Below are 11,476 nucleotides of genomic sequence, written 5' to 3'. Positions count from 1 at the left end.
CTTAAAGTAATGATGGCCACTCGTTTTTCTTACTTAGCTGCTTTTTTCTTGCCTTAATACAAATTGTAACAGTCCATTCAGTAGGGCTATCAGCCACTTGACTTCTATGCAACACAACTGATGGTCCCAACCCCATTTATAAGGCAAGAACTCCCACTTATTACATCTGACAGGGGACACCTGTGAAGTGAAAATCATTTCAGGTGACGACCTCTGAAAGCTCATCAAGAGAATGCAAAGAGTGAGCAAAGCAGTAATCAAAGCATATATATATATATATATATATATATATATATATATATATATATATATATAGTGTATATATTTTTTTGTGTGTGCGTGAACATTGCACAAAAAACAAGTTTATTAGGAAGGTTACTTGACATTAAGTTAATTTAAGTGCAATTGAAAGGAGTGAGAGGGAGAGAATGACATTGATTAATGAAAATTGTCTGACAAGGGGTATCAAGAAGTAAAACTTATCATTCATACCCCTTTTCAGACTATTTCCATTAATCAGTGTCATTTCTCTGGCTCTATATGGCGACAGGTTTATTTGGTGGAGGGTTTGTTTCTATTCATGCTCAGGTGAATTTAGTTAGTTTGGAAATTAGTGTTTGGTCTGATGTTCACTACTGAGCAGACCATAGAGGAGCTGAGTAGCTCCTCTGTAGTCCAACGACTTTACAATGCGACACAACAACGGCAATAACTTGTGCAATGTATGATGTGCAATTACCATTTAATACCCTGTGCAATAACTATATATATAAAAATATCCATATAAACACCCTGTGCAATAACCCTGTATAATAATCCTATTATTAAAAACAAGCTGTCATATGTGGATGCACCGTATATACTGTTAATATCCCCCTATGCACTATTGAGCCGATGTAACAAGTAAAATGTTCCACTGTGAGGTCAATAAAGTCAATCAATCAATTAACTAGTGTCTTTTGTGTGTATTATTGATTTATTGTTGTTTGTCAAATTGTCTGAAATAAATTCCTATTCATTCAAGTCTGTATGGGGTGATTATCCAAAAGTGGATGTCATCATCAGTGAACCTGCCATCACCATAAATCTAACCTCAGAATGACTGCTATCCTTATTTCAACTCAGATTCCAGATAATAAATAGTAACAGGACATTTATTCTTCAGTGTTTATGACCTGGTGTGAAAATATCCCACTAAACTGCTCACTACCATAGTGGATTAAATGAGATATTTCAATATTCTCTAAGCTAGAGAAAGAGTTTAAAGAGACAGAAAGGTGGAAATAATAAAACATCAAAACATTTAGGGATTAAATGTTTCTATATTCATGTGATGATTATATATTTTATGTTAATTTGGTTTATGTGGACAAACGGATCAACATGACGACAGTAGAAACTAAAAATCTCACTGATGTAAATGTTAGCTTTGACCTTTGGCGGAAGAATGTTAGCATAATCCACTGCGGTTTCTAAATACGATAATGTCATCTTTAACAACTTTCACCACTTAGTGGCAGTAATGTTTAAAACCGCTGCTTTCCGACCACCAATAAACCAAAGAAGAAGAAGAAGAGGAGGAGGAGGAGGAGGAGGAGGAGCGGCGTGTATCACGTCACAGTCGGTACTTCCGGCATAATGTTTTTAGCAGACCCAGGGATGTGGCTTGCTAGGGTACTGTGACTGTGTTCTTCAACCATGTTCTTTTAATCATTTTAAACTGGATGATTTTGGACATGACTTCATCAAAGTTGAATCCTGGACTTCAAAACTCTGCTACGCCGACCTCCTTTGTGGAGGTGAGACCTAACTTCACGTTTAGCCTGCTGGTTTGGATGCTAACAGCAGTTATCCAGCTACTCCAGATGCTAAAAGCAGTTAGCCTGCTGATTTAGATGCTAAAGGCAGTCAGCCTGCTGATTTAGATGCTAAAAGCAGTTAGCTTGCTGATTAAAATGCTAAAAACAGTCAGTCTGCTGATTTAGATGCTAAAAGCAGTCAGCCTGCTGATTAAGATGCTTAAACCAGTTAGCCAGCTTATTTAGATGCTAAAAGCAGTTAGCTTGCTGGTTTAAATGCTAAAAGTATTTAGCCTGCTGGGTTGGATGCTAACAGCAATTATTCTGCTGGTTTAGATGCTTAAAACAGTTAGCCTACTGATTTAGATGCTAAAAGCAGCTAGCCTGCTGATTTAGATGCTAAAAAGAGTTAGCCTGCTGGTTTTAATGCTAAAAGCATTTAGCCTGCTGGTTTGGATGCTATAGGCATTTATTCTGTTGGTTTAGATGCTAAAAACAGTTAGCATCTGCCTTCAATGCTAAAAACGGTTAGCTATGGTTTAGATGCTAAAAACAGTTAGCATCTGACTTAGATGTTAAAAACACTTAGCTATGTTTTAGATGCTAAAAACAGTTAGCTTCTGGTTTAGATGCTAAAAACAGTTAGCTATGGTTTAGATGCTAAAAACAGCTAGCCTCTGGTTTAGATGCTAAAAACAGGTAGCTTCTGATGTAGATGCTAAAAACAGTTAGCTTCTGGTTTAGATGCTAAAAACAGTTAGCTAAGGTTTGCATGCTTAAAGCAGTTAGTTTCTTAAAGTTAGCTGCTGTAGTTTATAGTGGTGGCCTTGTGTTTACTTGTTGGAGCTAAAGAGCTGACTCCTGAATCATTCATTGCTTCAGCAAGGTTGTTTATTGGTACATGCTTTAAAGAGCAATGAGAACAAACAGGATGTTCACAGTTTTTAGATGTGAACAGGTAATTCATCCAGTCACATTCAATCCACTCCAGGTGTCAACCAATCCAGTCAGATTCAGTTTAGTTTTTAAATTGGTTTCAATCCATGAATGACGGCTGATTGACGGGATTCCTGAGGATTTGCTTTTCCATAATGAGTCTGCAGCAGCAGTGGAGAGGAAAAGCTCCTTTTAATGGGAAGGAACACTGAGAAGGAAAATAGGAGCTCCAGTCCAGGAGTTCTTTCCATGTTAAACTAAAGGAGGAACCCTTGGGTCTCTTTATCCAGGAGAGAAATGCTCCAGGAGCAGACTAACTTTGCTAAACAGGCTGTTTAACAGATGAATCTGATTAATTGATGGTTTAACTGGGCTCTACTTTGTGTCAGCAGGTCGGACTGGTTTGCGTGGGGATGGACAACCAGAGCTACACCTGTGCATCTGGCCGCTGCTGTGGAGACGCCGAATGCTGCCTTAACTACTACGAGCTGTGGTGTAAGTTACCTTCCTGTTTCCTCCCTGAACAGGAAGCAGCAGGACATCTGGTCCATTTAGCTGGATCTGGATGCTGATGTTTCGAGGTTCTACTGCCTCAGAAACACTTAGGGATTAATTTGAGTACCTGTTCTCTCTACTGTGGCTTTTTGGACCCATGCAGCAGTCAGGTTTCTGATGGCGTTAACATGTTCTGTGGGTGATCCGTCTCCAGGGTTCTGGCTGGTCTGGGCTTTGATCATCATTCTGACGGGTTTTTGCATCTGTCACCACTGGCGGGCCAAGCAGCGCTTCCAGCAGCAGCGGCGGCAGAACGAGATCAACCTCATCGCCTACAGGGAGGTCAACAACAACTCGCAATTACCACTCTATCTCAGTAAGTCGCCTGCAGAACTCCGTTCCAGCCTGTTTTTTGGTTTACTGACGTTTTCTGCAGCTTGATCACTACTTTTCCCTCCATTGGTCACGTAACACCTCCTCCACTGCGTGGCGCCATCTTTATTAGTCGCCGCTGTCTGGTAGTGGCAGCCTATGGCGACAGCATGCTGCTGTGATAGCAATTCCCATAATGCTTCTTGAGGAGAGCTCTCTGCGCAAAGCATTCTGGGATATATCTGCCTCTTCTGAGGCCTTTCTTTTCTTCTCTTCGTAGACACTTTTTCTCTTACGACCCTTGGCCATTTTCAAAGAACCACGGTGAGAAACATGAGCATCATTGACCGTCTGAAACCATAGCTCACCACAGATACAGCATACGCCAGAAAAAGATAGCTAACGGGGGGAGCACGTAGGACGGCCTTATGTAAACATATCGCCAGAATGATTGACAGTTAGGAGGACCACTTTTTTAGATGAAATAATAGATCGTCCTCTATACCTTTAAAGTGGTTCAACTATAGATGTCCTTTAATTATTAAAGGCATAAACTTTTTTTTGACTTTCTTCTTAGGTAAATGTTTGGAAGCAATACATAAATTCCTACATGGACAATTCATATGGACCTGGGTAAACTGCTAGCTTAACTAGCGGTTAGCTCTATGAAGTCAGGACTGGTTGTTGCTGTGTTTTCATGGCAAAAAGAGTCTTTTAAGCCCAAAAGGGAAGTCACTGACTAGTAGATCAGGCCGCAGAGTAACAGTGCATCACATAGCAACAGATGTTTTGATCCAATAAGGCGCCAGGTGGCGCAGTTTTACGATGCAGTGAAGGTTTGAGCATCCCGTTGCTCCGGTAGGGTCGGTCTCCATTTGGTTCTCTGGGTCCAACGGTTCCCACCATCTGTTCTCTGCAGGGTTCCTGCCAGTCTACCTGCTGCCAGCCTATGAGGACGCAGTCGACCGACCACAAACCCCCCCTCCCCCCTACACGCCCCTCCAGTTGGCGCCACCATGCTCTGACCCCATAGAGGATGTCTGCGGCTCCTGCTCGGGTGCCTCCACGGAGCACGACGATAACGCCGACCCCCAGGAGGCAACGCAGATCTACTCCAGTGGCCCCAGTACCCCCGACAAGGACTCCACACCGGGCCGGTACCGGCGGTTCACGGGCGATTCTGGCATCGAAGTGTGTGACAGCCAGGATCCTTTGTGGGACAGAGAGGAGGTGTTAGAGGAGGGGGGCGGTCCGCAGGCCAAGCCTCCTGGGTGACCATGTCGGGGGTTGGCGAGTAACAGGAACATCTACCTCACAGGGACAGCTCCGGAACCGGGGGGGGGGGAGGGGGACCCAAACACCCAGGTTCTAGCAGAGATTCTGTGGATCCAGACCAGCAGCCTTTAATGAGATGCTGGGTTCATTTCTAAGGAATGTCTTTTTTTTCTAATTGAAATGTGTTGGAGGAGACATTTGGTTTGACTGTCAGCTTTACGTCTGTTTCGGTTCTTTGTATGAAAACCACTAGCGATTATTTTACAGATTCATCTTTTTTACGATTAATAATCGGATAGCCAAAGGTTCCTTAAAGAAGACTTTTCTATGAAATCAGACCGGGTGAAACTAAAACCTTTTCACTTGAAGAGTTCTGGATTATTACGACGGAGTATCAGGGCCAGGTTAGAGATTTTTTTATTTTGAGAGTAAAGTCGTGACATTACGAGAATAAAGTGGTAATATTATAAGAATGAAGTCATCACACCACAACCCGTTTCAGAGAGAATGCTTCGAGCTCTGACCAGCAGATGACGGCCGACCAGCTCCACCAACCACAGTCCACTTGACTTCCTGCCCAATTTGATGCTGGTGCTAAAAGATTTCCTTATTTGTCAAACCAGAGCCAAAGTATAACTTCACATGATGCTCAACATCCCTCATTTTAGGGAAGAAAGGAGTTTAAAAAAAAAGACTTGTTTCTCGTAATGTTAGAACTTTATCCTCTTAATATTACGACTTTATTCTCCTAATTTTATTACTTTATTCTCACAATGTTACGAGTATATTCTCATAATTGTATGACTGTTCTCGTTGCGACTTTATTCTCGTAATGTTATGACTTTATTCTCGTAATTTTATGACTTTATTCTCGTAATTTTATGAATATTCTCGTGACTTTTTTCTCTTACTATTTCGACTTTATTCTCGTAATTTTATTACTTTATTCTCACAATGTCTTTATTCTCATAATTGTATGACTGTTCTCATTACAACTTTATTCTTATATTTTTCTGCTTTATTCTCGTAATGTTACGACTTTATACTTGAAATAAAAGAAATGAAATCTCTAGCCTGGCCACAATACTCCGTCGTAGGATTATAGAACTGATTGCCAGATAAAAAAGATTGTTTTTTAATGCAAAATGTTTATATATATTTTTTTACAATCTTGGTATAATTTCTGCTCTAAGTGGGTCGCTCTGTCAGCTAAAGGCATGTTTTACAGTCTCTATACTAATCGATAACTGAATTAGTTGAGGATTATTTCAATGATTGATTAATTGGTTCAGCCCTAGTGTGGATTATCCACCTCTGATTAGCACAGAAAGGCTGACGTTAGCATCGGTTAGCATGCTTCCGCTAGTCCTCTGCTATAAAAGATGCACAAAGCTGAAGTTGTCCTACAATTTCAGGTCTATTCCGCTAGTTGTCTCACCAGCTTAGGCTTCACTAATCTCCTGAAATTTAAAAATTACAGTACTTAAAACCTGGATTAGATTACTCTAGATTAGGTGCAAAATGTAACAAGAACATCTTGGCTAGTGGTTGAAAGTTGAAGTCCTGCTTTAAAAGTGTTTGTGACATCTTTTTCTTATAAAGTTAAATATTTGTATGGAAACTGATTAAGCTGTTGGAATAAGCGCCACACAGCTGAAATGAGCAGCTGTCAAAAAAATCACTTTTTTCACTCTTATGTCATGGAAAGGGAACCTCTGCACAGACGGCGTGAAGAACCGGATGTTTCCTCAGATCGACGATCCGGTATGAATCAGTGAAATCTGTATCTCAGAGTGTGAGCAGAACTGGTTTCTGGTGGAGTTTCTACTGATTTCATGGATAAATCCAACCTATTTTCTTTATTTTTTTATTTCAACAATCAAACAAATATGGTACAAAGCTTACATGGAGCACACGGTCAGACAAATTTAAAAATAAAAGGTGCTCATGGATGATGAAGGGGAAAAAATGTAACAGCATTTGAAATATATGCGTCTAATATGCACACGTATCTTAACATACAAATATTATAATAAGGTTGAAAACTGTAATGCTCACATTCCTGTCAGTTTTATAATAAAGCCACAACTGAGAAGTCAGGTTCACTTGAAACAAACCACACCCGCCCTTTGCCTCTTAGCCTAGTCAGCATGACCTTATATGATTAGGAGTGTAAATCACACCCATCATGACGAATCGATTCATCAATTTCCTGACCCAACAATACGATTATTTTCGATACTCAGGAATTCACCACAATACAATTCGATTAATTGGTTAATTTTTTTTTTTTTACCTTACAGGCTAGACAATGTTTCAAATTTGAAAAAAATAAATGAAAGCTGTAATATTGTTATGCATTTTATTTTAGAAACAGCAAATAACAGAAGCAGCAAAGTTGTTAACTCCACCTAGGCCTATGAAAACCTCATTCACTGAAAAATAATAATGCCTCTGTGTGTGGATGGATTCTGAAAGGCAAAAAATACTGCAAGCGGAAAGATAGTAATGGCTAAAGGAAGCGAGTTAGGAGGGCAAAATATGTTCAGCGCCACCGCAGCACAGGAGTCAGAATTACGCCCTGGAGCAAATGGATAAAAATAGACCGGAGGGGGGAAAAAATTATTTCCACCCCTACATATGATACAGTTCAGTCATTAAAACTTTCCATTCCTAGAATGTAGGGTGTTCAGGTGCCTTCCAGCCTCTTAGTGTAATTCTTGCAGCTGAGTTTATCCCAACTATCAACACTGAATGAACCTCTTTTGTTAGCTGGGGTATTGCTGTTTTGTGTCCAAGAAGACATAGACGAGGACATTGTGGGAGAGTTACGTCAATCCATGTCTCTAGGAAGTTATGTATTTTGTCCCAAAATAGTTTGACCAAAGCACACTCGGATGTAAAAAAAGTACCCGTTTCTTTTTTACACTTCCAGCAGATATTACTATTTATTATTCCTATTCTAAAAAGTCTGCATGCGGTCCAGTAGAACCTATGCAAAATTTTATACTGAATAAATTTAAATCTAACCTATTTTAATGCGACTTATTTCGGATTTTCTCATGTTCATTGTGAGGGACCAAACTTACATAAGGACAAAAGGTGTTCAAAAATTGGGGGAAAAAAAGCTTTCATTTAATAGTGTCAAAAATAGTTAAAGACTAAAAAGCTATACAAAATAGCTTAAATAATAAATAGCATGGATTTGGGCCCAACTCAACTGAGGTCAACTGAACAGGAATAAACTTGAACAAAAAAACTGACCGACTGATAAAGAACAGAGGCTGCTTAAAAAGGGGTGGAATAACCTAAACCTGCCACATGAGGGAGGCAAAATATAACAGAGAAGCAATCAATCAAAAAGTCCATACAAAACTAAAACATAAATAAAAAAAACTCTTTAACTTAGCACAGTTAATTGAATATTAAGGTGACAAAATAAAGTAAACTTAAATAAAATTCCCCCCTCAGTTCTTGGGAAAGTGGTTTGTTTCAGGCTGCTTCCACCTCCAGCTGATCTGCATTTGCAGAAGGATGAAATTACACAAACTTTGGTGGAGGTAGAAGAATCCACCACATTTAACAATATATACTGATATATAAGGTTACTTATAGAGCAAGGCCGTGTTTTTACCTCCTGAGCTTTGATTGGTCTGGTTTCTCTGGAGAAGGCAGAACTTCAGTCTGCTGTCAGATTAACGGCCTCGTTTAAGGTGGCATCGATCCTCCTTATCCAGAGAAGTAGAGCCAACTGATCCCTGCTGTCTCTGTATTCCTGTAATCCAGCAGCAATGCTCCGTTTTACCAGATTAATGACATTAATTATCATCATGAATGACCCAGACGTCCCTCTCATGGTCGTCTCCATCTCAGAAGAACTTCCATTCTGGGTCGCAGTGGTCTTATTTTGTTTTTAATCCATTGAAATAAGAAAATAAGTTCTGTTTAATAGCAGCAGAAAAGAGCAGTTTGGAGACGTTTAAGTTTGTTATGAAAGCATCCTGAAGATACCCAGGCTGTGTCATGCTGAGGGAGCACAGAGCTGACCCGTCTGCGTGGTCCTTCTGCAGCTGGGAAGGCTTTGGGTCTTTCCTGCCTGGTTCTATTCTCACTGGCCTCTTGGACTGATCAGCAACCCTCCTGTAAGGCGCTGCCTTTATTCAGATCCAACACGCTGCAGCCTGGAGGTTGCTGGGAAACCTTTAACTGAACAGACCTTCATCCAGAGCCTTTTTTTTTGTATTTTGTTGAATTTTGTGATTAAAGTTGTACAGATCTCTTGTTTTTTTGTCTTTATTGTTAAGTTTACTCCAGGAATCCTCCCAGTTTCTAGCAGCAGGAGGAAACTGGACAGCACTGGAAAACAAAACGCTTTACTTCTTTGTCTCACTTTGATCATTTCTATCATCAAACACATTTAATAGAGAAAGTGTTCATCACTGAAAGTTTCATTCATGTAAACATTGTGGATCCATGCTGCTGTGGTTCTGGCGGGTGGTGGTGGTGGGGTCATGCTGCGGGCTCTCTCTGAGCTCTCTGCGCAGTCTACCTGGAGCCCTGTCCATCATCCGCAGGGCAACGCACCGCTGACTTTTCAGATCACTTCTAAACGGTTAATTGGGAGATGCTACCGGATGCAGCTTCATCAGAGCTGATGGGATGTGGTGAAGTACGAGATCGGTCACCAATCAGAAACATCTACGTCATGTCAGTATGGACAGAAAAGAATCAAACTGCTTAGATTCTGTCAGGATGAATGTAATCAGTTCTTAGAAGGTGCAGTTAGTTAAATTGGAGGCATTTAGGTTATAAACTTTTTAAAACATTTAATAAATTTGTTTGCTTTATACTTTTGACAGTGTAATGATAATAAAGTTGAATTATATTCTATTAAGCCATAAAGTGAATATTATTGGTACAGGTTTATTTTTTGACTTGTTTAAAATTGAATTAATGAATCAGGAGGAATTTAAGTTTTAACCTTTCTTACTGGTAGAGTATTTTAACCCTTTATAGGGCAAGTTAGCGTTTTTGATCACTTGCATCCCCCTTACAAATGGTGTCCCCCAGTCCCTCAGTGAGGTCTAGAAGCACAAGATCTATATCCAGCCATTAAGTGTAACACTAGTTTAGTTATATAAAGACTAAAAAAAAGCAGAATATCAGAAAGGCTAAGTTCGTCTGCAGGAGCTGTTGTCAGTAATTAATAATAAGCACAAAGGAATAATTGATTTTAATGCCATTTAATTTTGTAGATGGAAAAAAAAAGTAAAACACTACAAAACATAAACCATACAAAGAACCCAAAAGATATACAAAAACAATATATACAGTACTGCAGTATGTCAAATGAATGCACACAAAAGTCTTACATTTCCCAACGGCTCAGCACAACATCTGACTGACACACATTTAAGTCCATAGTTTGATTATCCAGTTATTTGAGATGGAATGTCCAAGTGCAAATTGCGTCCAACGGAGAAGAGATGAATTATGAAAAGTGTGTCAATATGATGAGATGGAAAGGGAAACGCTACAGACCATCAGCCTCCTACCAGACCAGTATGGAGTTCAGGTTTTCCTGGGCCCAACCAGTGTTCAGTAGCTCGCCATCCTTTAACCCAAAAAAGGGATCACCTGGCCTGTATTGAAATGTACAGGACCAGTAAATTATCAGCTGCTAGTTAACTAGAATTTTTTATATTCAGAAAATAAATGCAATTACATCCACCTTTCGTACAGACAAAATAGATATCAGCATTTATCATAATCTTAAACATCTTTTAAATTTAAGATGTTAAACTGTGTGACAGTTGATAAAACAATTAGCATTGGCTAAGACCACCAACATGCTAAACAAACAAAACAAAATTGTATTCATTACTCACCAATTCCATTTTAGGCTCAGTAAACGACAACTTCTTGGCTCCAAACTCACTGGATATGAAGATCTACATGTTTTTTCATATTGTGAGTATTTAGAGTGCACAATAAACAAAGAAATAACTTGTTTGAAAGCACAAACCTGTAGCTCCTTTGTCTCCAGCTCTCCCCTTCACACCTGACTGGGAAAGCTGGAGCAGGCTTGAATACCACTTCAGATGCATTGATTGGCTGAATGCATCATGTAATCAATTGTCACTCTAACCCAGTGTTTTTCAACCCTGGTCCTCAAGGCACACTGCTCTGCATGTTTTGGATGTTTCTGAGCTTTAGCACACCTGATTCAGATGATTGCAGTTCAGCAAAGCCTGATAATCTGCCATCAATTGATAACAGGTGTGTGAAAGCTTGGAAACATCTAAAACATTCAGGTCAGTGTGCATTGAGGAACAGGGATGAAAAACACTGTAGTGAATTAACGTGATTATTCAGTAATAAAGTCGGACAGCTGCGTGATTATTCAGTAATAAAGTCGGACAGCTGCGTGATTATTCAGTAATAAAGGCGAACAGCTGCGTGATTATTCAGTAATAAAGGCGAACAGCTGCGTGATTATTCAGTAATAAAGGCAGACTGCTGCGTGATTATTCAGTAATAAAGTCGGAAAGCTGCGTGATTATTCAGTAATAAAGGCAGACAGCGGTGTGATTATTCAG

General features: G+C 39.8%; 1 protein-coding gene and 1 long non-coding RNA gene across 3 annotated transcripts; one reads left to right on the top strand and one right to left on the bottom strand.

Annotated features, from left to right (window-relative positions):
- The first annotated feature begins 1,607 nt into the window (after positions 1-1,607).
- LOC119772203 (WW domain binding protein 1-like) lies at positions 1,608-5,701 on the top strand. 2 transcript variants are annotated; one of them, XM_038268542.1, is made up of 4 exons: positions 1,608-1,799; positions 3,125-3,230; positions 3,445-3,606; positions 4,522-5,701. In XM_038268542.1, exons 1-4 carry the CDS (start codon positions 1,725-1,727, stop codon positions 4,875-4,877), a joined length of 699 nt encoding a protein of 232 aa, XP_038124470.1. In that variant the 5' UTR covers positions 1,608-1,724; the 3' UTR covers positions 4,878-5,701. The 2 variants fall into 2 exon arrangements, with proteins under 2 accessions (XP_038124470.1, XP_038124471.1); XM_038268543.1 differs by having other exon boundaries at positions 1,610-1,799; positions 3,128-3,230.
- Positions 5,702-10,120: 4,419 nt separating this feature from the next.
- On the bottom strand, positions 10,121-11,029 carry LOC119772202. Its single transcript, XR_005279229.1, has 3 exons — positions 10,903-11,029; positions 10,766-10,828; positions 10,121-10,519 (listed from the first exon to the last, which is right to left on the bottom strand). It is a non-coding gene; the product is annotated as an uncharacterized LOC119772202 (long non-coding RNA).
- Between the last annotated feature and the right edge of the window lie 447 nt (positions 11,030-11,476).

This window comes from Cyprinodon tularosa, unplaced genomic scaffold (genome assembly GCF_016077235.1).
Source record: "Cyprinodon tularosa strain WSP-4 unplaced genomic scaffold, ASM1607723v1 ctg701, whole genome shotgun sequence".
NCBI lineage: Eukaryota > Metazoa > Chordata > Actinopteri > Cyprinodontiformes > Cyprinodontidae > Cyprinodon > Cyprinodon tularosa.
This window is presented reverse-complemented; position numbering and strand designations above follow the sequence as displayed.